Genomic DNA, 27,532 nt, shown 5'->3' on the forward strand with positions numbered 1-27,532 from the left:
TCTGCAGTTCATCCAGAGTGATCATGGGCCTCTTGGCTGCATCTCTGATCAGTCTTCTCCTTGTCTGAGCTGAAAGTTTAGAGGGACGGCCAGGTCTTGGTAGATTTGCAGTGGTCTGATACTCCTTCCATTTCAAGATGATCGCTTGCACAGTGCTCCTTGGGATGTTTGAAGCTTGGGAAATCTTTTTGTATCCAAATCCGGCTTTAAACTTCTCCACAACAGTATTACGGACCTGCCTGGTGTGTTCCTTGGTCTTCATGATGCTCTCTGCGCTTTCAACAGAACCTTGAGACTATCACAGAGCAGGTGCATTTATACAGAGACTTGATTACACACAGGTGGATTCTATTTATCACCATCAGTCATTTAGGACAACATTGGATCATTCAGAGATCCTCGCTGAACTTCTGGAGTGAGTTTGCTGCACTGAAAGTAAAGGGGCCGAATAATTTTGCACGCCCCACTTTTCATTTTTTTATTAGTTAAAAAAGTTTCAAAAATCCAATAGATTTCGTTCCACTTCACAATTGTGTCCCACTTGTTGGTGATTCTTCACATAAAATAAAAAATTTATATCTTTATGTTTGAAGCCTGAAATGTGGCAAAAGGTTGAAAAGTTCAAGGGGGCCGAATACTTTCGCAAGGCACTGTAGGTTGACAGACTTTTAGGTTCAGGTGGCTACTAAGTGGCCAGATGAGGAGCAAGAAGACCTCCTCTCTTTTGCTTCCTTTCTTATGTTATTATGTTTTTTTGCCATTTATTTGTGGTTAATCAACAAAAGGCACAGGTCTATGGTCCCCTTAATCACACACTTTACTGGTATAGAATGTAAACAACAAAAAATCGTTATGGAGATAAAAGCTGAAATTTGCTTAGTCGTTAAACAATGAGTTTAATTTAGATAATTAACCTGCCAGGTAAGGTTGTGTGTATCAGCACTGCTATTTTTACTCACAAATCCTTCTGAAGCTACCAAATGCGTTGACTTTGCCACTAAGCCTTTAATAAAAAGCTGCTCACCTGCTAATTTACAATATTTTATTTTGGAATTATTCCAGAAGATATCTTATATAGAGTACAGTGCCTTTGTGACTAACAGCACATATGATCGATACCACAATGTGTTTTTTTTTTAGAAGATATTAATGAAAGAAGGCTTGATCCTTCTAGCCCTGGCTTAAAGTCTTTCTAGGAATCTGGACAGCTAGAGGAAGGATTTTTTGAAACTGTCTGTATGAAAGCCAAATTTTCCCTTAATCCTGAATCAAAGCTGCGATTTATTAATGCACTCTTGGATTCAGTCAATCTATATTTAATTTTAAAGCCTAGGCAGAAATGCTGAAGCAGGTAAACGTGGAGCAGAAAAAAGAGACATCTTTGGAAAAGTTTGTGTACCTAGAACTTTCAAAGTTTATCCTGCCATACAATTTCTGTTGCTGTATCTTTCACAATAGTGTGAAATTATTTTAAGGCCCGTACAATCCAGTGTGATTGCACGAGAAATGTTTCAGTTAAGAGGAGGCTGTTTGGCTCTTCTTTCGCATTTCATTTTTATTAGTTTATCAAATCATGTTGATCTCTAAATTTAGTCCTCTTTGCACCTTTCTAATGACATACCTGGCTTCTTCATTGCTGATGCTGGAATTGCTTTGACTGAAATTAAACAGAATTTAAGACGCCAATAAGAACTAAAAATAGGTCATTACTTTCCGACAATTTCAAATTGTTTCCCAGAAAGTTTTTTTTTGTATTCTAAAATGTAAAAGGTTCTGTAAATACACATTGGTACTGAAGGTTAACTATACTAAATATTTATTATTGCACAGTTCATTTCACAATCAGGGTTGTTTTTAATGTATGTATTATTATAGTTTTGCACTACTGCATTAAATCTAACTCTAACCTGAGGTTAATTTATTTTCCATAAACTGGTTTATACTGATGAAACTACGTACACCTCTTACACGTTTTAACAGAGCTCTGATCAATACTCTGATAACATTTAAAATCTTTTAATGACAATGTTTTTGTGCTCTCAAGTACCACTTTATGTTTACAATTGTAACTCTACTTATTCTCAAAATACGATTGATATTCTTTACGAAGCCCTCCATTCTTTTACATCAGTTTCCTTTTTCTAACCAAAGCAGATTTGTTGCTGAAATTGAAATGAAAGATTGTCTCATCTAAATTATTGGAACTAATTCCAAGCAAAAATGTCAATATATATATATATGTATTAATTCATTAAGAATAGGTGGTAGGGGAAGATCACATTTGTGAAAAGCTAGCATATAGGTGTATTTAGGTTAGTATTATCTTGTGCAAGACTATTTACATTTTTATAAGCTATTAAGTTTAGTCTTTTCAGTATAGAATGTAGATTATTGCAACGTTTCGGGTAAAGTACAGTGGAATACATTCCACTGTACTTTAGACTAAATAAGACCCAAGGTCTTAAATGTGGAGATGATTCTAAAACTTGGCTAGATGGACACTTAAACATATTGTTCCTACTGATCTGGTATTAAACACATGGGTGTTTGACAGAAACCGCCCTCGCTCACTCTCTGTCACGCCCTCTGCAGCCAGAGGGCGCTCTTTCTCTGTCCTGTCCCTAGTTTCCAGTCTGCTGTCCTTCCTGTCCCTCTCTTTCCCTTGGGCTATATATTTCCGGGTCTTGCACTCTGTCCTGGCTCAGCATTGACGTTCGGATGTCCTGAGACCCGCCTAGCACCGCCCCACGTCCGCTCCCTGAGGGCATAGGTTTCTATACGGCATTCCTGAACTCTTTGCACTAATGAGCCCGGGCCTTTTTCCCGTCTCGCCACTACGCATATGGGTCTTTTCCGCTCTCCTACTCCCCACGGTTAGTCCCTTTGGACGTCCGTGACACTCTCCTGCCAAGAGGAGAATATGTCTGACACCAGTACACTCGCCTTCAGGGTGAGCAGCACAGTCAAGAGGACGCAAGGGTCTGTCGCCATTTTCCCAGCAGTGCTGAGAGTCGCAACAGATACTTCGGATGTAGGATGCTAGGATGAGATGTACAAGAATTTGTACATTTTAGTTTTGTGTATCTATTTTTCCAAAACAGTAAATAACATGGTGGACACGATATTCTAATGCTCTTCTTCTGTGTGAAAGTGATTGCTTCTGTGATGTGCTCCGGGTTAAAAAATGCAAGGTACATTTGTTACAGCAAAGAGATACTGAACCAGAAATAGATTCTTAATTGGAATTTTGATGAAAGTCATGTTTAGTTATAAGTCATCTTTGTTCCTGTAAACTTGTATTATTTTATGCCAAGAATCACGTCCTCTTTCTGTTCAAAATCTGCCCATTTTGCTTGCCTGTTTTTTTCACCCATGCAGTGTGAGCAGAATTACAGCCAGCTGTCGACCTCTTTGTGGAGAGAATTATGGCTCTAGAGGTCTGGTTTTGCCAGTAATACCTTAAGACAGCTGAATTAAAGTGATTTTGGTTTTATAACTCTGTGAGTTTATTCACCTCCTTAATGCTGACTTCTCTGTACATCAGTGGCAAGATATGTTTGACCAAAGACAGATTTTGGTAGTCAGCACATCCATCATAGTTTATACTCTCATATACAGTAAATTATACTTTTCTAATCTTTATTATTAACTGTAAGAGTTACTAATGTCATCATCATTTAATTTGAGAAAATCTGAGAATTTTCTAGGTTTACCTTAAGACATTACTAGTTGTTCTTAAAAACACTTACTTCACATTCAAAATAGTGCATGCATGGCTTTCTAGCAACTGGAATGATTTCCACTTTAAAGTCACGAAGACTTGGTTAGTTTTGCGGACATTTTGCAGGTATCATTTTACATTTTTCTATCCCCTCAATGGAAAGAGAGAATTTATGTACAGTTTTAAAGTCAATCCAATAGAAAGATGATTTCAACGGAAAGTGCTGATTTAAGTTTTGTCATGATTATGGTTAGTGATGGTGTGGCTTTAATTAGCATTGATTAATATTGGTCTGGGTTTTTTTGAGAGAGGTAACCTTGTGCAAACAAGTTAATTTTGTTTTATGGAAAATATATTTTGTGCTCAAGAATTCCTGTGGTATTTTGAAAGTAGTACATTACATCCATAACAAATCATACAGATACAGTTATAAAGTAATCTAACCGCAAAAGTGCTATTTAAGAGTACATTGATAAGCGACAAACTTAATGTGGAGATCTTAACTGTTCAGTCCTGTTTATATATTAACTTGCTTCTATTCAAAAACACTTGTAAGCAATTTTGAAACGAACCTTATTCTAGACTTTTGTACACTTTTCTGAATTGCTGAAAAAATGTTTTAATTTAAATATCTACTCTTGATTCTGATTGCAGTCTATCTTCTGTTTTATGATTTGTAATGCTAAATTTCTTCTTTAATGCACTCAGTAGTGCCTAGACGTGAGAATGTGAAGACTGATAACTCATGTTTTCCTTTAACCTGAATATCTAGTGAGAATCTCAACACTTCATCAGACAGTGGAGCTGTGAAGAGCAGTTGAAAAGCATTTGAACAGGGCGATAGCATTCAGCTCAAATCACTTACTTTGAATTAATTTCCTGAGAAGTTTGTGGATCATGCATTACCGGCCACTTGCTGTTGGTCCCCTGATGAGAACTGTTGCTCGATATGCAGCATACTGAAACAAGTGACTTCTAGAAAAAAAAGCTTTGTGTTACTTGCGTTGTGCTGATTTTCATGAGGCTCCACAGGTGCTTAAGAGTGTCTGAGACTCTTAATCTCTTTGAGATGTTTCTATTTCTCTGGTTGTTAAATTCAAATGTACTTTACATGCATAATTTATAAAGATCAGTTTGAATCTTTTTGTCCAGCCAGTGTAACACGGCTCCATCATACCAAGTCTGTTACAGGAAGTGGAATCTGTATAGTGGCAAATCCTCCCATGACAGGAGACCCAGTCTTTCGGTTTCTACTTTGTCTGGGGAGTTTTACAACATGGCTGTGAAGCCATTGGTACTGGAAACGGATGTCTGTCAAAGTGCTGGGCAGAGAAGGACTTTAGTTAGGGATAATACAAGAGGACTGAGCCTGTTACAGAATGTAATGTCATCCAGTCAAAACCTGAACAGCACAGAATTGTGAAAAGAAATCAAATGTTAACATGCTTCATGGAACGTACATGAAATTTATGCCCTCAATTTATTATCTTGATGCTGTACAAGTTGTGGTGTACAGTACTCCTTTGTACACTGTCAGTACAGTGATATTAAAATAAAGCTAGTAATTTATTAAACAATAAGTAGATTTTATTTGACCCATCTGAGTGGGCTCTGAATGTTACCTCATTGGTTTCTATTTAAGAATTAGTAGCTGGAAAAACTGACCTAGTTTTTTAAAAGAATAACAAGATATCAGATATTGATCTTACTTTTTTTTCTCCTCATGAACAATGAATGAGAAATGAAGACTCAGGATGAAACTGAATTTAGCTGTGAATTATTATTCTTTAGCAGAAGTTTGCTTTGGAGAGTACAAGTGTCTATTCAAAGTCTTATGACTGCAAGTATGCAGTTTATGTGCTGTCAGATGTCTTTATATTGATTTGTTTTTGTTGCCTTAAAATAGCAATTGAATAGATTCAGAAGAGCGTTTCCTGCAAAAAGGAGTAATTCTGCTGTGGCTTCCAGCTATTTTCAGGCAAAAATATGCATCTTTTGTTCTGATGACACTCTTCACCAATAAATCGGATTCTTAGCCAGTAACGTTTTTGCTTACAACAAGCTACAAAGACGGAAAATCCTAAATGTATCAATTTCTTTGTGAAATACTGATAAAATGTTAAATGTTCAGGTAAGCAGTTGTAATAGTAGTTCTCTGCATCAAATTACCAGATTCGAAGGTCAGTCTCTGTCATTTCATTATATTGGATTTGTTCTTAGCGCTCTGCTTAGAAATGTTGGTGTGATCTTGATCTGCTTTAAACTTTGATCCCCACATTACAAGTACCGTTTGTGCATCTTTTTCCTTTGTAGTGAAATTGCCCTTATCAGGTTCTGATCCTGCTTGACCTGCTGCTAAACTGATGCTGAGAGACCTCGACATGCTACTGATCTATCTAGGAATGACAGCTAGTATGTTTTTTCTTACTTAGCTTGCTCCTGTCCTCCCAAAATCAGTTGGGTTACTCCTCTGTTGCAATCGTTGCTCTAATTTTCTCCTTCAGTATTTTTAAAATGCAGAAAAAGCATGCCTTTACTTTTTAGTTTTTAATTGGTGTCTTTTTAAAAATGTTTTGCTGCCCCCCCCTTTTTTTAGTCCTTTTTTTAATGTTGATCTTCACTTTGTACTGTTCCTTGAGTTCAGAGATATGAAATCTATAGAAATATATCTGCTTTATAAATCAAAGCACAATTTGTTTTGTGTATAAATGTAATATATAGGCGTTCAATTAACCAATAAATATTCCACTTGCATGTCTAAATTTTTGCTTAAGTTCAAAAGGTTGTGCTTTGTTTTTAATTTTTCCTTTTCTTGATATTACGATGCATTATGATGAAACGGCATTTGATCATCTGGCATGGAATCATCAAGGCTGTTCAAGAACACTTTGGTTTCTGCAGTTAATTTATTAGTATGATCTGTTCTGAATGTAACAGTCCCAATCCAGCTGCTTATGTGCAGACTGTCTCAGTGATATTGCCTCAGTTTGTACTGGGCAAAGATCTGCTCCTTTTTATCATTACTGTTTGTTCTTTCTCTAGTACAGGGTGTTGCATTAAATATCGCCTCCATTGCTTTCTTTTTACTCTAGGAAAAAGCAGAGGTAAGTTCTACACCTGAAAATGAAAAATACAGAAGACCCAACACGCTGTTGGCTGTAGAGTCCTGTTCAGGTGTGCGGGGGTATGACTGCAGGAGCAGGGATAAAGAGCACAAAACGTAGAATGAGGGAGAGGGGGGCTAAAGAGATGTAACTCTGGAGAAGTCATTCCAGGGAAATGTGAAAATAAATGGAGTTAATCAAGGACGGCTAGATGGTAGGTGTGAACCTTTTTCAAGGACAATTTTAGTTTCTTCCAGAGTAGGAATCTGGAGAAGCCAGCTCCAGGGGTGAAAGTTTCTTTTCTTTTTTTTTTAGTGTTAAATGTGAAATTAACTTTGTTCCTTTGCTACTCTCTCATGCTGACAGGGCTCTTCACCCTAGTCTCATTATGGCAGCGTTATTGTAGAGGGTAGAAAATTCCTTCTCCAAGCTGTCCAGTTTCACCAAACATTTAGACAAGGCACCCAATATGGCCTTTATCTACTTTTGTATATGCCGCTATTTGTTCTTCTATTAGGCGCTATTGAAAGTTCTTGGAAAGAGATGGGAAAAGAGCTGGGTGAATGGACTGTTCTTTGTGACTGCTCTAGTCTTCAAAGCACCTTTGTTCACTTGAGACGGTGTTGCTGACCCTGTTCCTCTGTGCGGACAGCAGGCTTCCAGATATAAATCTGAATAAAGAGAGACTACAAAAGGCCCTTTGTGACACTGCGTTGTGGATGGCTTCTGTGGTACAGTTCCCCTTTTTCTCTTCAGCAAGGACGTGCTACGTATCAGCATACTTGTCAGTCAACAGCTGAAGAAACTTCAGCCTTCTGTTCCACTGAGCGCTAGCAGTGGAATCAGCACAAAAGCAATTTCCCTAAAGATACCATTAATCGTTTTTGTAACAAGCACACATGCTAGACAGGCAAGTTATTCACTGTGTTGTTTCTCAAGGTAAGTTCTGTATCAGTAGTTTCTAATTTACGCTATTAAGCCATCACTTTATAGACCTGTAAATGTGAAATGTTCTAGCTTTACATTTTACAAGCAAATGACCCCATTAATTTATGAAAATCTATGTGCTGCCACTGTAAAAAATGTATACAGTTTGCTGGATACGTTAAATAAATCAAAGCCACATTACATGTAGTCACAGTAGTACAACAAGTACAGTCCCATAGCTTAATCCATTTCAGTGTTGTAAAATGCCTTTTGAAGGAAGCTGTGCATGAAATGTGCAACATAAAATTTATCATCACCTTGTACGCCCATCTGAGGAAGGCTTTACAGCTGGAATGGTTTTTACTTCCATCTCTGTGTTGAATTTACTCGTTGCGTTGGCGCTTTGGTATTGTTAATACTAGTTAATTTTCATTTCATATGCAAATATAAAACACTACTTCTGCTGTGTTGAAGCTTTGCACCTGACTTGACAAGCCTTTGTATGCAGCAATATTAAACACTGGCTGGCAGGCAAATTTGAAAAGTAAATGTTAACGGTTTAATCAACAGCAAAGCAATTTGAAGCACTCGCAAGCTGACGGATTTCATTTGTAATTCTGACCTATGATTTTAGAACCACTTCTAATTTCGTAAAGAAGGAAGTGGGACCTGTAGAAATTAGATAACCAGCTCAGTGATAACAAATAAAGTTGAATTATTTTCATCATTAAGCAATCATTTTGTGTTTTTGTGTGCAGTTTTACAGCTGGATAAAGGACAGGCCTCTGTTTTCCTCTTCTTTACTTTGAGATTTCCCAGTCCATTGGCTTTGGCATGTTTGCCTAACAAAGGATTTGAGTGTCTAGTGGAATTCTTTGTCTCTTGTTGCTCGGTAGACCTGTGGCATCACTAGATGGGGAATTTCTGTAACATATTCACCACCACTGCAGTTACTGAGTCAGCACACATGCTCACAAAAGCAGGACCTTCAGAAGCTGAAGTGTGAGAATGAATAATTCCAACTTCAAAAAGAGCAAAGAAAAGCTACATCTGTATCCCAGAACACTGTTGTACAGCATGGCTATCATTGGCATAATACTGTCAGGTAGTGCACTATGTGAGAGACATTTAGCCCTTAGCACAGGGGTGTTTTCTTCTCACATTCTCTTAAAGTACCATTGAACAGTCAAAGCACTTTAGTCAAATGTACTGAATCACTAATACATTTTAGCTTAAAGGAATTTGTGATGCTCATCTGATATGCAGGTTTTTTCAGTATACAGGAGACAGGTTGGGTTGCAACACTTTGATTCCTTATACTATAAATAACTTGCCTCCGGGTGGTCTGTGTACACAGAGTTTTGAGAGAACTTGTCCCTTGCTGTAGTGTAGAACCTTAAGTTAATTCTAAAATTACTCTTTGCAGAGACAGACATATGTTGCACGTGACATTTCGGGAATAACTGAAAGGCAAAAATAGCCATTGTGCCACGTGTGGAAATATTTTGTAGGTTGTAATGCATATGCCATGATCACATCTAACCTCACCCATTCATGGCAGCAGCAGAGAGTGGCCAGGGCTGTCATCAGACTATTAAACCTTCTTGAAAAACTGCTTGGATTCAGAGCACCATAGAGGGGATGAGCATTCTCCGGAAGATAGCCTTTTTCGTAATTTAACTTATTTTAAAATCTTCGCTTAACTATGGTGATCAAGGATTAAGGAGCTTATGACTCTAATGAGCTTTTTCGAGGCGTTTAATGAATCAGAAAGGTGATTTTGTTTCATACTTCGATTGTAGAATATTAGCATTTCGGCAATCTCATTTCTCGGTCAACCTATTTATGTCCTGTATTTTGGAAAACATTAAATATTTTTAGCTTTTGAGTGTTTTGAGTGTCCCTGTATTTCCCTGTATTTGCCAGGCATTCTGATATACCTCTTGTTTCAGTGTTTTTACTTTTAGGTATTTGTTGATTATCTCTTTTCTGGTTTGCATTTTAAATAAGAAGTACAGTGACATCTGCTGGCCGGTTCATGTAACAGTATTCAAAGAGCTACATAATACTTGAAAGAATAACATCACCATCATGTTTTAAAATGTATTTTGATGCATTGCTGTATAAAACAAAAATATTGTAAGTGAGAGGTTGCCGTTTGGCCCATTTAGGTGCTAATTAGGTGCTAACTAATCCCAAGAATCCCAAGAAGCTCATCCTAATGTTTTTTTCAAGACACTGGATAAAGGACTTCAGGATCATTGTCACAGTCACTTACAAGCTCTTGTCACTTACAAGTTTTATCGAAAACAAATCTGTTTTGTAAAGGAAGACTTCAGTCCATGCAGTTGGCGTTGCAGTGTTTTTTGCAAGTGTAAACCAACAGGATGAATTTTTTCAGTATTTCTTGCGGGTTATTGATGAGGGTCGGTTCAAATTCAAAAAAGGCTTACATGTACCACAGAGCAGACAACTAACCACTGGTTATCAAGGTTTCTGTATTATTTTAGGGTTTTGGGTTGTATTTGTACGCTACAGTTAGACGTATTAAGAGACAATCTTTTTTACCAAATGATTGTGTTCTGCCGATATCCAAAAAAGAAATTCCCTGATCTTTCTCAAAACATTTTAACGCATGCATTTTTAATCGTAGAACAAACAATGCTGATGTTCAATTCTTGTAATTCCTGAAAATGAAAATGTTTGCTTTTTTTTCCCCAGAGTGGGCGTTTTGTGTGCATACGCTGCCAATCAGAACCTCAGCACTCAGCTAAGGGGTGTTAGGAGACTTGTCAACAGTAACTTCAAAGATCTGAAAATGTTTGTCAATGAGACTCCAGCGGTAAGGCCTTACAGCTGTGCACTATTGTATGCTTAGTTTTTGTACATTTTGTAATAAAACTTTAAAATTACTGTTTAGTGAACATATTTAGTACAGTGTTGGTTTCATTTGTTCATGGTTTATTAAAGGTATCATTTAGTAGATGCCTGCCTGTAACAGTTTATCAATGAATGTGGTTTCAGTAAAACAATTTTATTTTTTAATTGAAGTATAGCTTTTTATTTCCTCTGGGTTTCACTTTTTTTGTTATCATTATTTCCTCACATATGGTTTAAAAAATGCAGGGATTATTTCCATGTCAGCAAGAGAGCTATAGATAGATAAGTACTCTTATTTTCACCTGAGGAGCCTCATTGGCAGATGATCCTAAGCTCTTCAGCCTAATAGAACTTAACCCCATGTATCCCTAACCATTCTCTCAAGTTGCCAACTTGTAGACCTTGCTGTGATGATGTCCCAGATTGACTTGCAGTGCTTTTATTAACATATGACTTCTTTTTCAGTCTGTTCTATTTTGTCATTTTGTGCAGAAAAGTGTGCATTAAGTACATTACCCTAGAACAGACATTACCAGTGGGTGTTCTCCTCCCCCCAAACACAGAAATGATCAAAATAATTACCAAAGCCCTTGGTTTTTTATGTTTAATGTGGACATTGAGCACATTTAAATGTCCCTCTGAAGCATACACAGTTCATCTCATTTATTGACAACATTAGATTCTTATTTCCCACGATTTTAAGGTCTGAAGCCACTGTCTGTTCAGAGTGGAGTGCCCCTTAGTAAGCAACTTTATTTCTACTTAGTCAATAAAGGAACCTAACATTTCAATCCAGTGATCTTGACAAACAAACCCAGTTATCCTCTGCTATATTTTCCTTAACGTTCATTGAAATAAGATTAAAAATGTATTAAAGGGTAGTGTTTGTCTCTGTTTTAACATCAATTTGTTTATATTTCAGCAAATTGAGTACCTTTCTGCACAATATAATACTGCCAAGAACAAAGTCCTTTCTGACCTAGATAGTAAGTAGACCTCTTGCGTATCTAATAATAGAGACCTCTTGCGTGACATAATTTCTTGACAAATGTTCATGTTCCTGTTTCTGGATTGTGTCTTCAGGCATTTTTGGCAGTAAATGACTACTGGATTGTTACTGAGTCCTCCTGCATGGAGTAACCAAAATTAAACCAAGATATTGTAGAGTATGATGTGTTTTCATTTGTCTTTAGAATATATTTTTATCTTTGCTGTTCATGAAGTGTTTTATATATGTCATGTATGTGGCTTTTTCCAGAGGCCTCTAAGCTAATTCTTTCCATTTGGTAGTGGCAGCTGGTGGTTTTGTACAGATTGGTACTAAACTTTGAATTGTGCTTGGCAGGTGAATAATAGAAATTCTCCTTTTGTACAAAAGAGTGATCATTTATGCACAAACATGTTTAGAATAAATGTTTTTAAAAAAAATAATTTTACATTATAAGCTCATTGACCTTTTGAACTTTACCATGAAGGACAAGGTGAAAATGTTAATTTAACCTTGACTTAGTAAAATATATGAAGTAAAAACTTAAAATATATCTTTTTTATTCCAGTACATTTTGCATTAGTTATGATTTTTTTATTTTTTTTATTTTAAAGGAGGCAGTGTTATTCTTAAAAGACTAGCCAAAAATCATGTTCTACAAACACCTGAATTTAAATAGTTTACAGGAGACTGCAGTTGTCTTCCTCCAGTTCCCATGCTGTTTATAAAGGTTTAAACAGGCCTATGGAGTTATAAAATAAAAAAGACAGGGGTATTTCACTTTTTGGAGCTAATAAAGAGAGCTACCGATGCAGAAAGAGATCTTGAAAAATCACTGCTCTCACTTCTTCGCTAATCGGCACCAGCTAACAGTCCCTTAATAATCCTTTAAAACCTTGCTCGTTACATTTTTCTGTTAATTTGCAAATTTTTTGCATAATTTGCAATTTGGATTTTCTCCTCATCCTCTCCAGATATAGGCCTGTTACTCGGCAACAGCATCCACCAGCAGCTGGGAAAGGAAGTACGTCCTGCACTGGACGGGGCATTAAGTATGGCTGGAGGTAAGATATTCATATTACATATTACTAGTCCACTAGTTCATTCTGAAACTTGATTCTTCGTGGAATTTGTGAATTGTGTGGTGCTCTCATTTCACATGACATGTTGAAACGACTTTTATCTTAAAATTTGATAGCTGTTTTATTTTGCTTTGCAATCAAACTGACTTTTCAGGGATTTGGTTGTCGTTTTTGTTGCAAAGGAAATTGGCATGTGGAACAACCTAACAGGTCTAATCTTAAAATACCTTTAAGTTAAAACAAACCATACTTTAGAATTTGAGAGTGATTTGATCATTCCTTGATTGATTGGTTTTTAAAGTGAGCTCAGTTGGTCTCCTTTATATATTTGGAGTTAGTAGGCCCTTGAATTCCTGTAAATGAATAATTAGATTTCAGAAATACTTTATAGTATCTGTCCATCTTAATGGTTTGTATTTGTATTTTGCAGTTCCTTTTAAAAAGTGTATTGAAAAATCGGTTTTTATCTTTGACATCTGAATGTGCTGTTGAAAGAATTCAATAAGCAGATCCATGTTATTTTCTTTAAACATCTTTTTGTTACCTGTTATGCAAACTTGAATAAAGTTCTCAATTCCCACTAACAAGTAGAATTGCCAAACTGCCTCAGAGGATCAGCAAACAGAAGGCAGTATGGTTTCCATCTGTCAGTCTGGAGCATTTCTAACATTTCCTTTCCCATGCTGAAGTCAAAAATAACTTTGTCTTGGCTTATTTGGTCCTTTACTGGAACAACCTTTCTTATTCATACCACCATCTTGCTGTGCCTCCTGGTGCCAAGTTCTCCCATCTTCCTGTCATATTCTTATCTATCATAATGGATCAGATAACAAAAGGTGTAACACGTTCCTTTTCCTCATTTTCCTGCTGTTATAATTGAACGTAATTCTCCATTTTGATACACTTTTAATACACCCAAGTCTCACTATAGGACCGTGCAAATGCAAGGACTGTAATACCACAGCTGTGCATCAGATCCTTCTTTCTGACTTGCCTGAAAATTTGTCAGACGTGGTTTGATTTTTATTTCAGAATGAGGTTTTCTTAAGCCTGTATTTGTTTAATATTCATTTTCTAAAGGTAAAATCTGTTGGTTTGTCTTACAAAGATATCTCAAATCGCCCAGAGCCAAAGAGAAATTATTCCGTCTATCTGTCCCTTTCGCTCATATCCTTTGGGCATCTTGAGCTCTGCCCATACTCGCTGATAGATATCTGGCATCTCCCTCTAGGTTGTGTGCAGGTATACAGTACTAGGCAGTAACAGAGAGTTTTGGTTAAGACTCTGGTCAACCTCTAAAGTACTGTGGGATCAAAACCCAGGTGGGACATTACTGTCATACTCTTGAGCAAGGTACTTCTCTCTCATTGATCTAGAAAGTGCCTTTCTCTATAAATGGATCTCTAGATCATCAGTGTAAACATTAAACTTGTTAAAAACCTATTAAAATAATTCGTAATTCTTAGTTTCCTTGAGCACACACATTTTTATATTTTGCAAGTGTAATTGGAGTCACTATGGATTTTTACTGTTGCCTTCACGCACACTCGTTAAAATGTAAAGAACTATCCCACTTCATATTCTTTTCTTTTTCATTTTCTTAGTTTTTCCATCATTTCTTCAATTTTTTTCTTTTCCTTTTGGCTTGAAGTCAAAGTGGAAAGGGCTATCAAAGGTAACAGTTACTGGAACCCGACAAGTGCTGTGAACTGTGAACCTACTTTTGTGTCATTTTTAATGTGGTGTCGTCTTGTTTCAGTTCTTCAGTGCGTGACCAGTACCAATTACAAAAAGTAGACAGTTTCTATTGATTCCTATTTCCCACTGGGCTGGTCAAAACCCACCATATGAATTATAGATAAGAGGGAAAATATATATATATAAGCTTTATAGTCTTTATTGTCATTTTAAGTTTTAAGTGTACACAGCAGTTCAGGATTTTAAATGGTGATCTGTTCCATTCAACATGTACATGTGTTTCTTATTTAGACAATCCTGAAACTTACTAGCAAGTTTCTCTATGTAGCATGTCAAGTCTGTGATTGTTAGATGTACATAATTTTGTTGAACACTATTGCAACCTCAAAGGCTAGAATCCTAATTTCTAAATTTTGACTCCTGAATTTATTTGTTTGAGGTATTTGCATACTTCTGAACAGAGTTGAAAACTGCACATATAAAGAGCAAAAACATCAGTATTACTTATCTGATTTGAAAAAACACACATTTCCCTTACCTTTCATAAGTCTGTTGACAAAACAACGTCTTACTGATATTCTCCAGCAACGAAATCTTCTGAATCTAAGAGAAATTGAAGAAATTAAAATAGAAATGACAAAAATAAGTCTTGAATTAGCCTAAATGTTTTTAGTTCATACACACGGGCACAGAATATGCACATTTATTCCCCTTTTGCTGTTGCTTTAATGGCGTGCTGCTGTAAAATGGACTGATTCACAGTGTACAGTATGCAATGTGTTTGGTATTCGTCCGGAGAGGGGCAGATGGTGATGAATCCTGATGCTTGCCAACATCCACAAATATGCACATCTGGTACCGATTGATCCCTAATTGATTGTTATGTTGTTTTTCAACCAAAACGATAGACACAAAATTATCTGTTCCAGGATTTTTTCCTTTGACAGATGTTTTTGTGTTGCTGTAGTGTAATAAAAGCCACAACCATAGTTATGCCCATAAATGAGTGCTAGTAATTAAGGCCCTTTGCATATGGAATCGCCAGTGGCTGTTCGTGATGGCAGAGATGTGGTGGGTTTTGACAGCACGGCCCCTGACTGTCGCGAGCTTGCGGTTGAGGTGTGGAGTCTAATGCTCTTTGCCTGTCCCGCTGTGCACAGCGATGAGGGAGACCAAGGAGGCGCTGGAGAACGTCAGCGTCTCGCTGGAGATCCTGCAGGATGGCACCCAAAAGCTGCATCTGAACCTGAGCCACGAGAGATCCAGCCTCAGCAACACCCTCAACGACCCCGCCTGCTCCGCCCCCGGCGTCTCTGACACCTGCCGAGCCATCAGGGGCACACTGGGGCAGCTCAGCATCAACGCCAACTTCTCCGGGGTACGAGCTTGTGGAGTCCCCGATGTGTGACTGTCATCACACAGTACTGTACTGCCTTTGCTTCCTGTCCCGTCCTTGAATCAGGGATCAGGTCCTGTTTACAGGCTTAGAAGCCCTCTGCAAAGACCAAAATAATACTGTTAATTACAAATCAACAAAAAACCCTAGTTTTCTTGGGCTTGTGTAAATTTCCTTTGTGATTCATTTAATATCTATATTTAACATTAATTTTGCAATCTTTTAATTAGAATTATGCATATTTTTCAGCTCCCTGATGTTAATACACAGCTAGTAAATGTGAATAACGTTCTCAAGACTGACCTCAGCAACATCGTTCAAAAGGTGAGCATTCTTTCACTGGTAAAAGAATAAATGAATCACAACCTTGACTAATATCTTACTTGAGCCTTCACCCATGTTTTATTTCCTGTTTTGTTCATTTAAATAAATTCCAATGATGGGATAGAAAGTCTGAGCATTTTTCTTTTCCATATTCCAGAAAGCGATCCACTTCACAGTAGGATTGGGGTGTTTAAAAACTGCAAGGAGGCAGTTGAAAAGAAAATAATATTGTCAGCACAGGAGCTTTGTAATCTTCCAGCTCTTCATTCTCTTTATGCAAATTCAATTCTAGGTCCTTCACTTCTCAATTGTCCATTGGGCATCCTCAATTGAGTTTGTACCCCACTCTTAACAATTTCACTGTTCACTCTTTGATGTCTTTTCACAGGAAAAGGAAAATTCCTTGCAAGTGAATATGTACAGATCCGATTGTTTTTTGCACAACATGGTAGAGAGCTCCCTGCCTGTAATGTTAACTTGCATTGAATTGTACAGGTTTTTGCTGAATAGTTTTCTTCTATAGAGTATTATATTGATTATATGTTAATATCATTGGCCACTTTTTTATATTGGGCCTTCTGACTCTAATTTGTGGACTGTTTTGTCCACACATCTTGATTTCTTTGTGTTTTGCATGATTTGTTATACATAAAGTACGTATAACTTTTTGTAAAGCTGATCTGTGTATTCTTATACATTAACGTAACCATCTTTGTTTTGCTTTTACCTTTTCACCTGTTCCACACCCATGATGTTTTGATGTGGCAAAATCTAGAATATTTCCAGTAGGACTTTTTATAAACTGTTTCTTAAACGTTTTTTACCACTAAGCTGTTTTGACATAAAACCGTTTACAACCCTTTTCATACAGCATACCAGTAGATGTCCAATTTAAGACTTGCAGCTTTTCCTTTCAGGACTGAAAAACAAGATGGAATGATGGTTTACGTCTTTGTATTATGCGAGTGTAATTATACCTTTCGTATATGCGTTTGATATTTACTTGTTCTTGTATCCCCTGACAGGGCTATTCAACATTTAATGACACTCCAGGCATGGTGAAGAACCAGACAAAGAATGTTGTTTCAGGTAAGTGAAATGTTGTCAATTTGTATGTTCTTGTTTTCATCGGGGGCTTTCAGCACAGCACGCAAGTTGTAATTATGTAACACCTTAAGATTTCTTCAGCTCCTTCTAAAGCAAGACATCTGGTTTCAATTGTATTCAGCCACAAAACACCTCGCCTTTTCCAAATAGCAAATTCCTCTTCAGTTTGACATTCCATCAAATTATTCTTAGATTTATATGCTGCTTACTCCCTGCTTTCTGCTGGATACAGAGAAACAAAACATGTGTTCCTGTATCTTAGCCTAAATTCCTCAGGCCCAGTCCTTTGACTTCAAAGTTGTACCATTATTATTAGTTGTATCATTGTTGCTTTGTCATGGGCAGTGATCACTAGCACTGACTTCTAAGAGTACATTTCTTATTTCTGATATAAAGACATGCAGGCACAAGCATATTCTGCAAAAATAAGTTGGAAGACTGTGATTGAGATCATACAGTATGTTATATGTAATAACCTCAGAAAGTAGAGAACTTCACCTTGACTTTGAATATTAACCTCACAGGATTAGTGCAAATCCAGTAATTGGAGATCTGGGACACTCTTAACAATGGTTTAGCGAATTATTTTGTTGTTGAAACAATCATTTAATATTTCACCCAATCATCTTTGGAAAACAAATAACACAAAAAGATGTAACCTGGAAATAAATGTTGGTGGTTAAGATATTTTAGACAGTGTGGAGAAGTGTTTTTTGTAGGTTGTGGATTCAAATCCTTAATGCTCTTTTACCCTTGAACAAAAATGATCTTGTAAAATGCCCAGTTTTATAAATGGTTACTAACGTTTGTTGCTTTCAATAAGAGCCAAAATTATTACATGACAGTAATTATTAAACATGCATAATGTAATATATTTAGTGATTTTAGGGAAGCAAAATCCAAACTCTACACTTTTTTTCTCCAATAATACTGTCCTTTGTGCAACTCAAACCAAAGAGACTCATATTTTGTAACAGACAATGTGAAGTCTTTCCTGTCATTAAGTGCAAATCTTTTAAGGATAAAACAGTGGTTTGTGTTGGAGTTTAAAAACCTGGTTTGTTAACTTTTGAGTAACTGTTTCATTTAACTGTATTTTGTGTTTTTGTTTTTTGTATTCTGTATTTGTGGGACCTTGTAAAAAATCACAGCCCTGCCTCGTAAGTTTCTTCGCATATGTTAACGGAGCTGTGATGGTGTTATGCGTTAGCATGTGATTATGCAGTCCTGGTGTTTTGTCATCTTTCATTGCACCCTTCCACTGACATCAAACACAAAGTGACTGGTATATTCTGTAGAATACTAGGAATGTCTTAAGTACTTTGTGTGCAAAATATGGTACTTAGGCATAGTCAAGTAAAATGTATTGTTTTATGTTTTTTTAACTACATCTGTTATATGCGTGTTAACATTACACACGCATATATCCTGATTGTAGTAGATCCATAATTTAAGCATTATTAGTTTGTTCTCCCTTAGATCAAAGTTCATTCACTGCATGCTAGGACATTATAGAAGTTCTTCAATATTCTTCTGTCATTTACATGTCCCACATTTCTCACTACAGTACTTCTGACAGCAGTACTGTTGTATTGCTCTATTCTGCAATGTCATTCAGTGAAGCTGGTTTCATCCCTGCTAGTGTGGTATTTCCATCCTTCTGAGAGCTAACCCCATTAAACCCAACTAGTCTTCCACTCTGTGGTATGTATTATTGATAGTTCTCATCTGGCAGCCGGTCAAGACCAGTGCTTTCTCTTTGCAGGTGTCAAGGGTATGCTGGATAGCATAGGATCCAATATCTCGAGCTTCTCCAAGCAGTTCCCTATCCAGAGCACCCTAGTCAACTTCACCCTGTACATCAGCCAGAGCCAGGCAATGATCGAGAACTACTACCCCCAGATTGACCAGTATGACTTTTACAGGTATGAACAGCATTGGCTCGAGAGACTTCAGCTTTCCCAGGGTTTTCAAATCTGCCACGGGAAACGTGCCTTTTAAGGACTTTGCTTGGTTCTCAGCTTGGGGATATGAACCTTTTGAGCTAAATGGGCCTGATGGGCCAAAACCCATTTTGTAATTTTTCTTATGTTCTTTTTGAACATAGTGCCCCTTAGCGGTTCCTTAATTTCCGAGATCGCTGAAGGAGTCTGCACGCTGTTGAACTGTTTCCCTTCTTCGCTCCGTGCTGCAGGTGGCTGGGCTGTGTGGCGGCGTGTTGCATGGTGGCTCTGATCCTCACCTTCAACTTCCTGGGCCTGCTGTGCGGCTCCTGTGGGCATGACAAGCAGGCATCCCCCACGACCAGAGGCTGCGTGTCCAACACTGGGGGCAACCTGCTCATGGCGTGAGTAACCCCTCGGTTCAGCTCTGGATAACAGCTAGCAATTCTCTCCAAAGGCAAGAAAACCCAACTAGCCGAGAAGTCCCGCAGTACCCCTTCGCTGCTTTAAAACAGTTTGTTTTTAATTTCTGTGATCCCTGTATTTGGGGTGCTTGAGCGCGCAGTTTCACGTGTATGTGATGGGAACTTTCATTTCTGGGTAGAATTACTTCATGCAGTGCCCACTGGGTGTGCGGGTTCAACTACAGGGCTTTCCTGAGCCACATGTTCGGAGATAAAAATAAGCGTTTTGCAGTGCTTTTAAAAATGTGCGTCAGAGCCTTCAGTTCACAACTTTGAGGAATCTCTTCAGATCCAATGTTGAAAATGTTGAAAGCAGGAATTCTATTCAGAAATCAAGCGTATCGGGAAGAATGGATTTATTAATATTTGTTCCAAAAAGGAAAATGATTTTTTGATTGTTTAAAGGAAAAGGGTTATTTCTACACTGTTCCACCTTATGGCTACAAAAAGCATTTGTTTCTCACTTATTTTGCTTGCTTGCTTGCTTGCTTGCGAGTGACCAGTTTATTTGGAAGTAGCAGAATAAGTGGCCTGTTGTATATTGTATCTGATGTTAATTATGTGTGCCTTCGTTTAGATTGTTTTCAGATGTATTCCTGCTGTTTATATAGACCACCTTTAGATCCTTAATATGTGCATGCTGCTAACAAACAGCTCTTTACATTCTCTGTTGCAAGCTCTGTTAGTTTGCCAGGACTGCAGTGATTAAATACATAGCTTTAATTAAATGATATTAGCAGTAATACTAGACATTAATGAGGGTTTATGAATGGGAAAAAGAAAGAGATCTTTCAGTACTGAAAGTGCATTTTTGTAATCAGTTGTGAAACCTGTACCTTATTTTTCTTGCAGTGGTGTTGGGTTCAGTTTCATCTTCTCCTGGGTGCTGATGATCGTGGTGGTGATCACCTTTGTTATTGGGGGCAATCTGGAGAAACTGATCTGTGAGCCTTTTGAGAACAGAGAATTATTTAAGGCAAGTCAAAAGAGTTGGCGCAGTTCTCCCAAGCTTGTTTTACAGTTCAAAGGATCAAATGGCATTTGCTGTGAATTTGCAGAAACCACTCATTCACTTAGAAAAATTGCTGTGCTTTACAAATGCACAAAAGAAATTTTCATTTGAACAGGTATTTTTAAATGTATTTGTGGCACCTTGAACCCTATTAGAGCAATCACATTTTTAATAGAGTTTTTTATTGGTTTTATTTTTTTGTAAATGCATGCTCAAAATATGGGAAACTTTTATAATGTATTTTTTTTAATTTATGAAATTCTTTAGTATAGTTTTAGGAGATAAAAACAGGCACTGTGATCCCCGTGTGTGTATAATATATTGTTACCATTACCATTAGTCCTAAGCCTGCATGTATTAAGACTTAAATTCACTTCCTCTGCATCATCATAATTCAATAAGACAATTTCAGAAAAAAATATATTTAGTGCAGTTACTGTAGCTAATCTGGTACACAACAGTTTGACTCTATTCACAACGCTTTGGAAAGATATGAGGAGCCAGCGTACTAGTTTCTGATTCCTGTCAGAGTCACCATTTCAATGATATATTGTAAATATACTTTAAGGATGCTTTACAACAGCTTTGAACCTCTGTCTCTGGGGCTCCTCTTAACCAGTAAGCACTAATCATACAAATTCCTGACCATACACACAGGCATAGTGGCACATGAAACTTCTCAACCATGACACAAGCCTGCATGCTCTTCAGAAGGATGCATGTATACTGTTTCTCTGACTGGTGAATATTCAGTAAATGCAGGAAACAAGAGAGTAGGGTGAAATCATTCAATCAATTAAGTACAAATTACCAAACAGTCCACAAAATAAATTTCTCTCATTTGTTCGTATAATTTGTGTGTTGTCCTGGAATTCATTCTTTATGCACAAACACACAAAAAAAGGTGTCTTCTCATTTTTACACCAAGTCCAATATTTGGAGATTTTTAATGGCAGTTTACTGGGACTCATTAAGTATTAGTAATTAGTAGTGGTCCCTTAATTAGTATTGCTGATTCAACATGACCATGACACAGAAGTATATTATGTCTCTTTTCCTCCATTATCAGAAACTCCCCTTACCACAAGAGCTGAGTCCCGCAGTGCTAACTGCCACACTGTCATGCCCTCTCGTTATTTCAGTTTCAAAGAAATAATAAGAAATCATTGACTATAAAAACAGCATAGCTCTGTAGCTTGTTTTTTGACCCAGTGCTATCTGCTGCTTGGCATGGACCCTGAGCTCTGCACTTCCTGTGGCCTGTGCTTGTAACATTTTTGGGGTAACAACCAAACACCTGCATTATGTTGTGTGACTGCAGAAATCTCGTTTAAGAACTTATTGAGAAGAGGACCTCACACACGCAGCTTGAACCAATCTGCGTCTCCAAAGCCATATGAACACAGTGTGAGGAATCGGTCAGCAGCGTTTTCTCTCTCCACTATCATAGCAAATCAAACTAAAAGGTGATATTTAACAACAACGTACTGTAGCACTTCCAACAGGAATGGATATATCATATTACTTGAAATAACACTTTTTAAGTGGTTTCTGGTAAGCAAAGTAAAAACTGCATTGACTTTTTATAGGCGTGTAGCATATCAAATTAAAACATGGAAAAAGGGGAAATGCATGCACATTGTAATATACAAATCTCATATTTATTATAGAAGGACAGAAATCTTCATACGAGTTAACTACTATTAGATGCATTTAGTCCACTCCATAACTACTGACCATGTTTTTTTTTTCATTTTGGCAGGTTGTGGATAGTCCTTATTTGGTCAATCCTTCCTGGAAGCATTTCATCCCTGGTTTTCTGTATCAGAACCCTGAAATAGATCTGACAGTGGAGAAGGTTTACAGGTAAAATGTACTGCAGAGATACAGTGACAGCTGCTCCAGTAATTTTTAGATTCCTGGATAAAGCCAAAAATAGTAGATGGCGTGAATTACATCCTCTATACATCCATTCATCCTGCAACACAAAATGGCATTTTCTCTGCATTTAATGATTTTATATCATTACACTTTAATTAAATATTTTAGGAACACTGCCAACACGTGCCTGATATTCCCAGGTGTTTCACACAGAGAGAACCCTTTTCTGAAGTAGCAGATCATAATATAATAATACATTACAATTATATCCACATAAGCAGAAATTTCAGTATGAGTATGAGCAGATATAACCCATCTGTGTGCTGATAACTTTCTCAGATAATGTCACAAAATGAAGCAGTGTTTCTCGGTTCATGGGAAAGTCATAATCGTGCTGAAAACCTGTATAGAAATCACAGACACAAGTGTGAAGGAGTGAAAGTAGATTTCTTACCATTTTCTTTCTAGAACTTTTATGTTCCGTGCAGCTACTTTCCCCATTACAAAACCTTCCAGTTATTTCCGTCTTTGTGAATATTTTCAGGGTGCAATGCCCATTGCTCGTTTCCAAATGGTTTTCTTTTGTGTGACCTGGGGGTCAGATGTAGCAGTGTAGTTGTAATATACATCAGGATGCTGTAATGTGCTGTGAAAGACTTGTGTGACAGGATATACACTACAGGTAAAGCGGCTTTGAATTATGTGGTGCAAAAGGTGAAGAACGTATTAAGATTTAGAGAGCAATTCCACCTTGTTCCACTAGATGGGAGCATAAGAAGAATTTACTCTTAACCCCAGACCTCAGAAGCTGAGGTCCAGGCACTGACTCTAGCACTCATTGTTTGTCCGAGTGAAGCTTGAACAATGCATTTAACTGTAAATTGTGTAATTGTTTTTTTAATGCCTAACCCTTTCTCTCCCCCCTCCCAAAACTAGCAACTGCAAAGAGAATAAAGGCATTTACACAGCTCTACAGCTGGACAATGTCTTCAACATCAGTGCATTTTTAAACACTAGTATGGTAGGTATTAACATTAATCTTTCCCAACTTGAAATCGCATTCCATATAGCAATACATAGTATGGGAACTTGATATAGCATTAATGCATGAATGAAGGGGCATGTCATGTTAATTCAATGAATGAACACAGTGAATGCAGTATCCCAGTGTGGGTCATTTGAATTCTTTCAAACTATTTTAGTCGATTTATGAAAAAATATTATTTGCACACTGTAATATGTAAAGCATGTGAAATACATGCCTATAAAGATAAATAGTAATGCACTAGGATTAGACAGATGCTGCATCTGAGCTGTGTGTTTTTCAGTACACCAAGGATGTGGTGGACATGTTTGGTGATGTCCATGTGGATCTCAGTGATATAGTGCTTCTGGAAGCCACAGGAAGGGAAAATCTCCTGAATTTTACAAAGACTGGCATCACCAGTATTAGCTATCCTGCTTATTTAGCCGAGGTAAGTACTAATCTCACTTGTCCATCAATCACTTGCTTTCAATACGGAGCATGTTTGAGACATCAGGCATAAATAGCACAGTATAGAGAATATACAATAAGTCCAGATATAACAGAGCAATTAAATGAAAGAGGCATTAAGAATCAATAGGCATCCAAAAAGTGCGAGATTTAAAAACATCCACCGCGTTTTAATATGGTCAGGACCAGCTTTCTGGTCACAAGACGAGGTCTGTGTGAAGTCACAGTAAGGATCCATGTGTCAGCTGAACAAAGTGAGCGAACTGGGACATTGAGGAATCAAGTAGACGTGTCTGACAAATCACATCCACTTACTGTCCCATCTCCTCAAAGCCCAGCATCATTTAGTTCTTAAACTTGTGCTAAAACCAATTCCTTTTCTTGATATGCTGAACACAAGTTACGCACTGTAATTACTTGACTAGTGCCCTGCTGCTACCCTGAGGCCTGCACTAGAGGTGCACCTTAGAGAAAACAATGCTCCTAGAAAAGAGAAATGATTTTGGGCAGTCTGACATAAAGATATATCGCCTTGAAAATCGTTAACGCAACCCACACAGGCACCTATGAGTGTGTTTGCTTCTTCGCAGGTCAACAAAGGAGTTACAAAGGTGGATTTATTGGCATTTGCGAATGACTTGGAAGCACAGGCGGACACGCTTGTAAGTTGATTCCTAGTGACATAAGCGTTATAATTCGTTATTTCCTCTCATGTTCAGTGTTCGGCGACCCTGATTACCAAGTTTTTCCCCTTCAAGGCAGTCGGTAACTTTTTTTTTCAGATGACAAAAATTCACAGCGGTCTCGGCAGTGGTAGTGCCTGTCATTCAAGTTGGAGTGGGTGAACAAGCTCCCTATTCATTCCACAGAATTCCTAATGCAGAAACAGGAGACCTTCAACACGCTAGGGATAAATGAGGCTTTTAAAATATGTAGCAGAAAAGACTGTAAACCCTGTACCTAGGCCATGTATTGCAGACCATAAGGATGAAGATGCTGTGGTTTCTTCTTTCTTTTGTTCACAATGGTGTTGTGAGGGTAAATATGATTTCCTGGTATTAGCTTTCCCCATTTGTAATTTGTCTTTCAGCCTCGGGGAGCTCTGGAGAATGCCTTGAAAGGTCATGCAAGCAGCATTCGGTTGATCCATGGTCAGCAGGTGGTTCCAATGGAACAGGCAATGGTAAACCGCACTGCCTCTGAAGCAATGTCTGATAACACAGCAGTTTCAGGACAGGATTATTTCTGTCTGGAGTCACAAACTGGTTGAATTGCTCAAAATCTACTAGCAGCCCCAGTAATCGGTCAGTTCAGATTGTTTTAGGATTAAGGTCATAGCCTCAAATACACTTGGCAGTGAAAGCATTCCACCTACTTACTGTTCATTTAAAATCAATGCTCTTTCCTAAACCTCACTCTTTTAGTGCTGCATATCGGGCTTCCAATCATTATTTTTCAGACAAGGTGCTAATTAATTCCCTAGAGAGGCAGCAATGAGCAAACATTTTTTTTAAAAGTGCCAACTACAAAAATAACCAGGTAATTGGAAAGTAGGAGATGGTAACACTCATATTGCTGACAAAATACACTTTTAGGGATTTTTATATTATAAAGTGACTGCAGTTTCACACATTATGACCTCTGACTGAACAGTCCAGTCCATTTGTTTTAAATGGAGAAATAATGGACAACTTATTACAACTTGGAGTTGTAATTGTTGTAAATAACATGTTTTCCCTGTAATAATTTAGATGAAAAGGTGAGACATACAGTATGTATATAACACAATTTTAAATTATTTTGAACTCTGTAGGAGGTAGGCAGCATTCCCTGTTAATGTGGGAATACCTTTTTCTGAAACATCCTCGCTCTTTCATGTGTACTTTTTTTGTTTTCTGGACATATGAAGCTGTCTTATCTTTCCTTTTCAACTTTCCTTATCTTTCCTGTTGTCTTAAATGGCTGCCAAGAAATACGTTAGAGCACGGGTAAGAATGTATCACTGATATTTCTCTTTATCTCAAAAGTTATGAACCCTGAAAAACTAGCGACCAAATTACCACAGTGTATAGATTGAGACGAAGTAGACTAACTGTTTTCTTGATTTGTGCAGTGGAATACACGTTCACTTTTTAACTGAATATGCAGAATCTTTCAGCTCAGTGAATCGTTAGATTAGGGAACAGACACCTGAACCTCTAGCTAACAGACAGTCCCTCACTGTTTGTGTGCGACGCTGCAAGTGTTTGATCGTGATAATTCAAGGGCAATCAGTGCCTCAGCATCAGCAGTGTATGTCTGACATGGCCTTAGTACCACTCTGATTTATTTTGTGTTACTGAAAATTAAACATCTGATATTTTAATCCCACTTGATCACTCCTGGTTTCAGTTTATTGCCATTCATCGCTCACCTTAGGAAACTGGAAGGTATTTTTCGTGTGTTTTACGCTATGGTTTTGGAAACACATTTTTATTTTTCACAGAGCACTTTGAATCAGAGCATCCGACTGCTTCAGAGGACTGCATCTGCTCTCCCAGTAAGTGACTGATCCAGAATCAACTCATCCTCACAAAGAGGGAACAACTTCCTTCTGCAATTAATCGAGCACCCTCAATGACATTGACAAAGTCAGCCCCTTGTTCAGACACTACAGTTTAAAGGGGAACTGCAGTCCCAATTTCTCAAACCATTTATTAAATCTCGGTAACAAAATAAATTCTTTGATGGTGTAGAAAAATCTTAAGCACAAAATTGCAAACGCCATGTTGTCACAAAATTGTGTTCAAGTTCCCACGAATTGTGACATGAAACAGCCCCTTTCTGCTCACCAGTCACTGTAATCACTAATGTGATGCGATGTACAAGCAAATAAATACAGATTGTGCAGTAGACATTTCACAGCAGAAATGTTCCGCCACGATCTGCATGCAGAGTTAACAAGTAGCATTTGTAAGCAAAACCATCTTGAAATCGAGACCAATATTTTTATTGGATTAAAAGAGATGTATTCACAAGTCTGCTTGTTTACAATGTAATGGGGTCGCATACTGTACGTCACCGGGAGTCTTGTTGTCTTGTTGCCTCTGCGCATACCTGGAAATTTTGTCCGTTTTGTGATTTTTGTAAATTTTGTAAATTGGAGGTTTTACAAGTTACTGTGTACATTTTACTTTTATTGTAGTTTGAAATGGCGTTCGTCAATTTCCGATTCTTTCTAACCAGGAAATATAAAAATAGCGTTGCAGTTCCCCTTCAGAAATGAACCAGAGGACACAAGTGCAATTATAACTGAGAACAGCAGACATGCTTTTACACAACTAAAGTGTTGCAGGAGTTTGGAACAAGCTACTCAGTCATGTTGATGTACTGTAGCTCATACACTGGTTTCTTTCAAGAAGGAGCCTATGACTTAACAGCCTAAATTGGCTCCAGGGTAACCAATTGTCCAAATGGAGTCCACCTGTGTGCAGTTAAGGTATTTCACATGAAACGCCTTCCTTGCACCCA

General features: G+C 37.6%; 1 protein-coding gene across 14 annotated transcripts in view; it reads left to right on the top strand.

The window, feature by feature from the left end:
* The window catches only part of prom1a (prominin 1a), a 102,746-nt gene that overhangs the window by 66,337 nt on the left and 8,877 nt on the right, over positions 1-27,532 (top strand). For 7 of the 14 annotated variants that reach the window (XM_088636912.1, XM_088636941.1, XM_088636962.1 and 4 more), the window contains 17 exons: positions 10,474-10,594; positions 11,555-11,618; positions 12,595-12,684; positions 14,354-14,377; positions 15,561-15,778; positions 16,046-16,120; positions 17,146-17,209; positions 18,993-19,152; positions 19,422-19,574; positions 20,487-20,610; positions 22,409-22,512; positions 23,464-23,548; positions 23,856-24,002; positions 24,613-24,684; positions 25,113-25,205; positions 25,993-26,010; positions 26,508-26,561. In XM_088636912.1, coding sequence (XP_088493038.1) covers positions 10,474-10,594; positions 11,555-11,618; positions 12,595-12,684; positions 14,354-14,377; positions 15,561-15,778; positions 16,046-16,120; positions 17,146-17,209; positions 18,993-19,152; positions 19,422-19,574; positions 20,487-20,610; positions 22,409-22,512; positions 23,464-23,548; positions 23,856-24,002; positions 24,613-24,684; positions 25,113-25,205; positions 25,993-26,010; positions 26,508-26,561 — 1,666 coding nt within the window. The remainder of the gene's footprint in view (positions 1-10,473; positions 10,595-11,554; positions 11,619-12,594; positions 12,685-14,353; positions 14,378-15,560; positions 15,779-16,045; positions 16,121-17,145; positions 17,210-18,992; positions 19,153-19,421; positions 19,575-20,486; positions 20,611-22,408; positions 22,513-23,463; positions 23,549-23,855; positions 24,003-24,612; positions 24,685-25,112; positions 25,206-25,992; positions 26,011-26,507; positions 26,562-27,532) is intronic. The other 7 variants (XM_088636951.1, XM_088636971.1, XM_088637017.1 and 4 more) reach the window with 3 other exon arrangements.

This window comes from Lepisosteus platostomus, chromosome 1, assembly GCF_059453375.1.
Source record: "Lepisosteus platostomus isolate fLepPlt1 chromosome 1, fLepPlt1.hap1, whole genome shotgun sequence".
NCBI classification, from domain to species: Eukaryota; Metazoa; Chordata; class Actinopteri; order Semionotiformes; family Lepisosteidae; genus Lepisosteus; species Lepisosteus platostomus.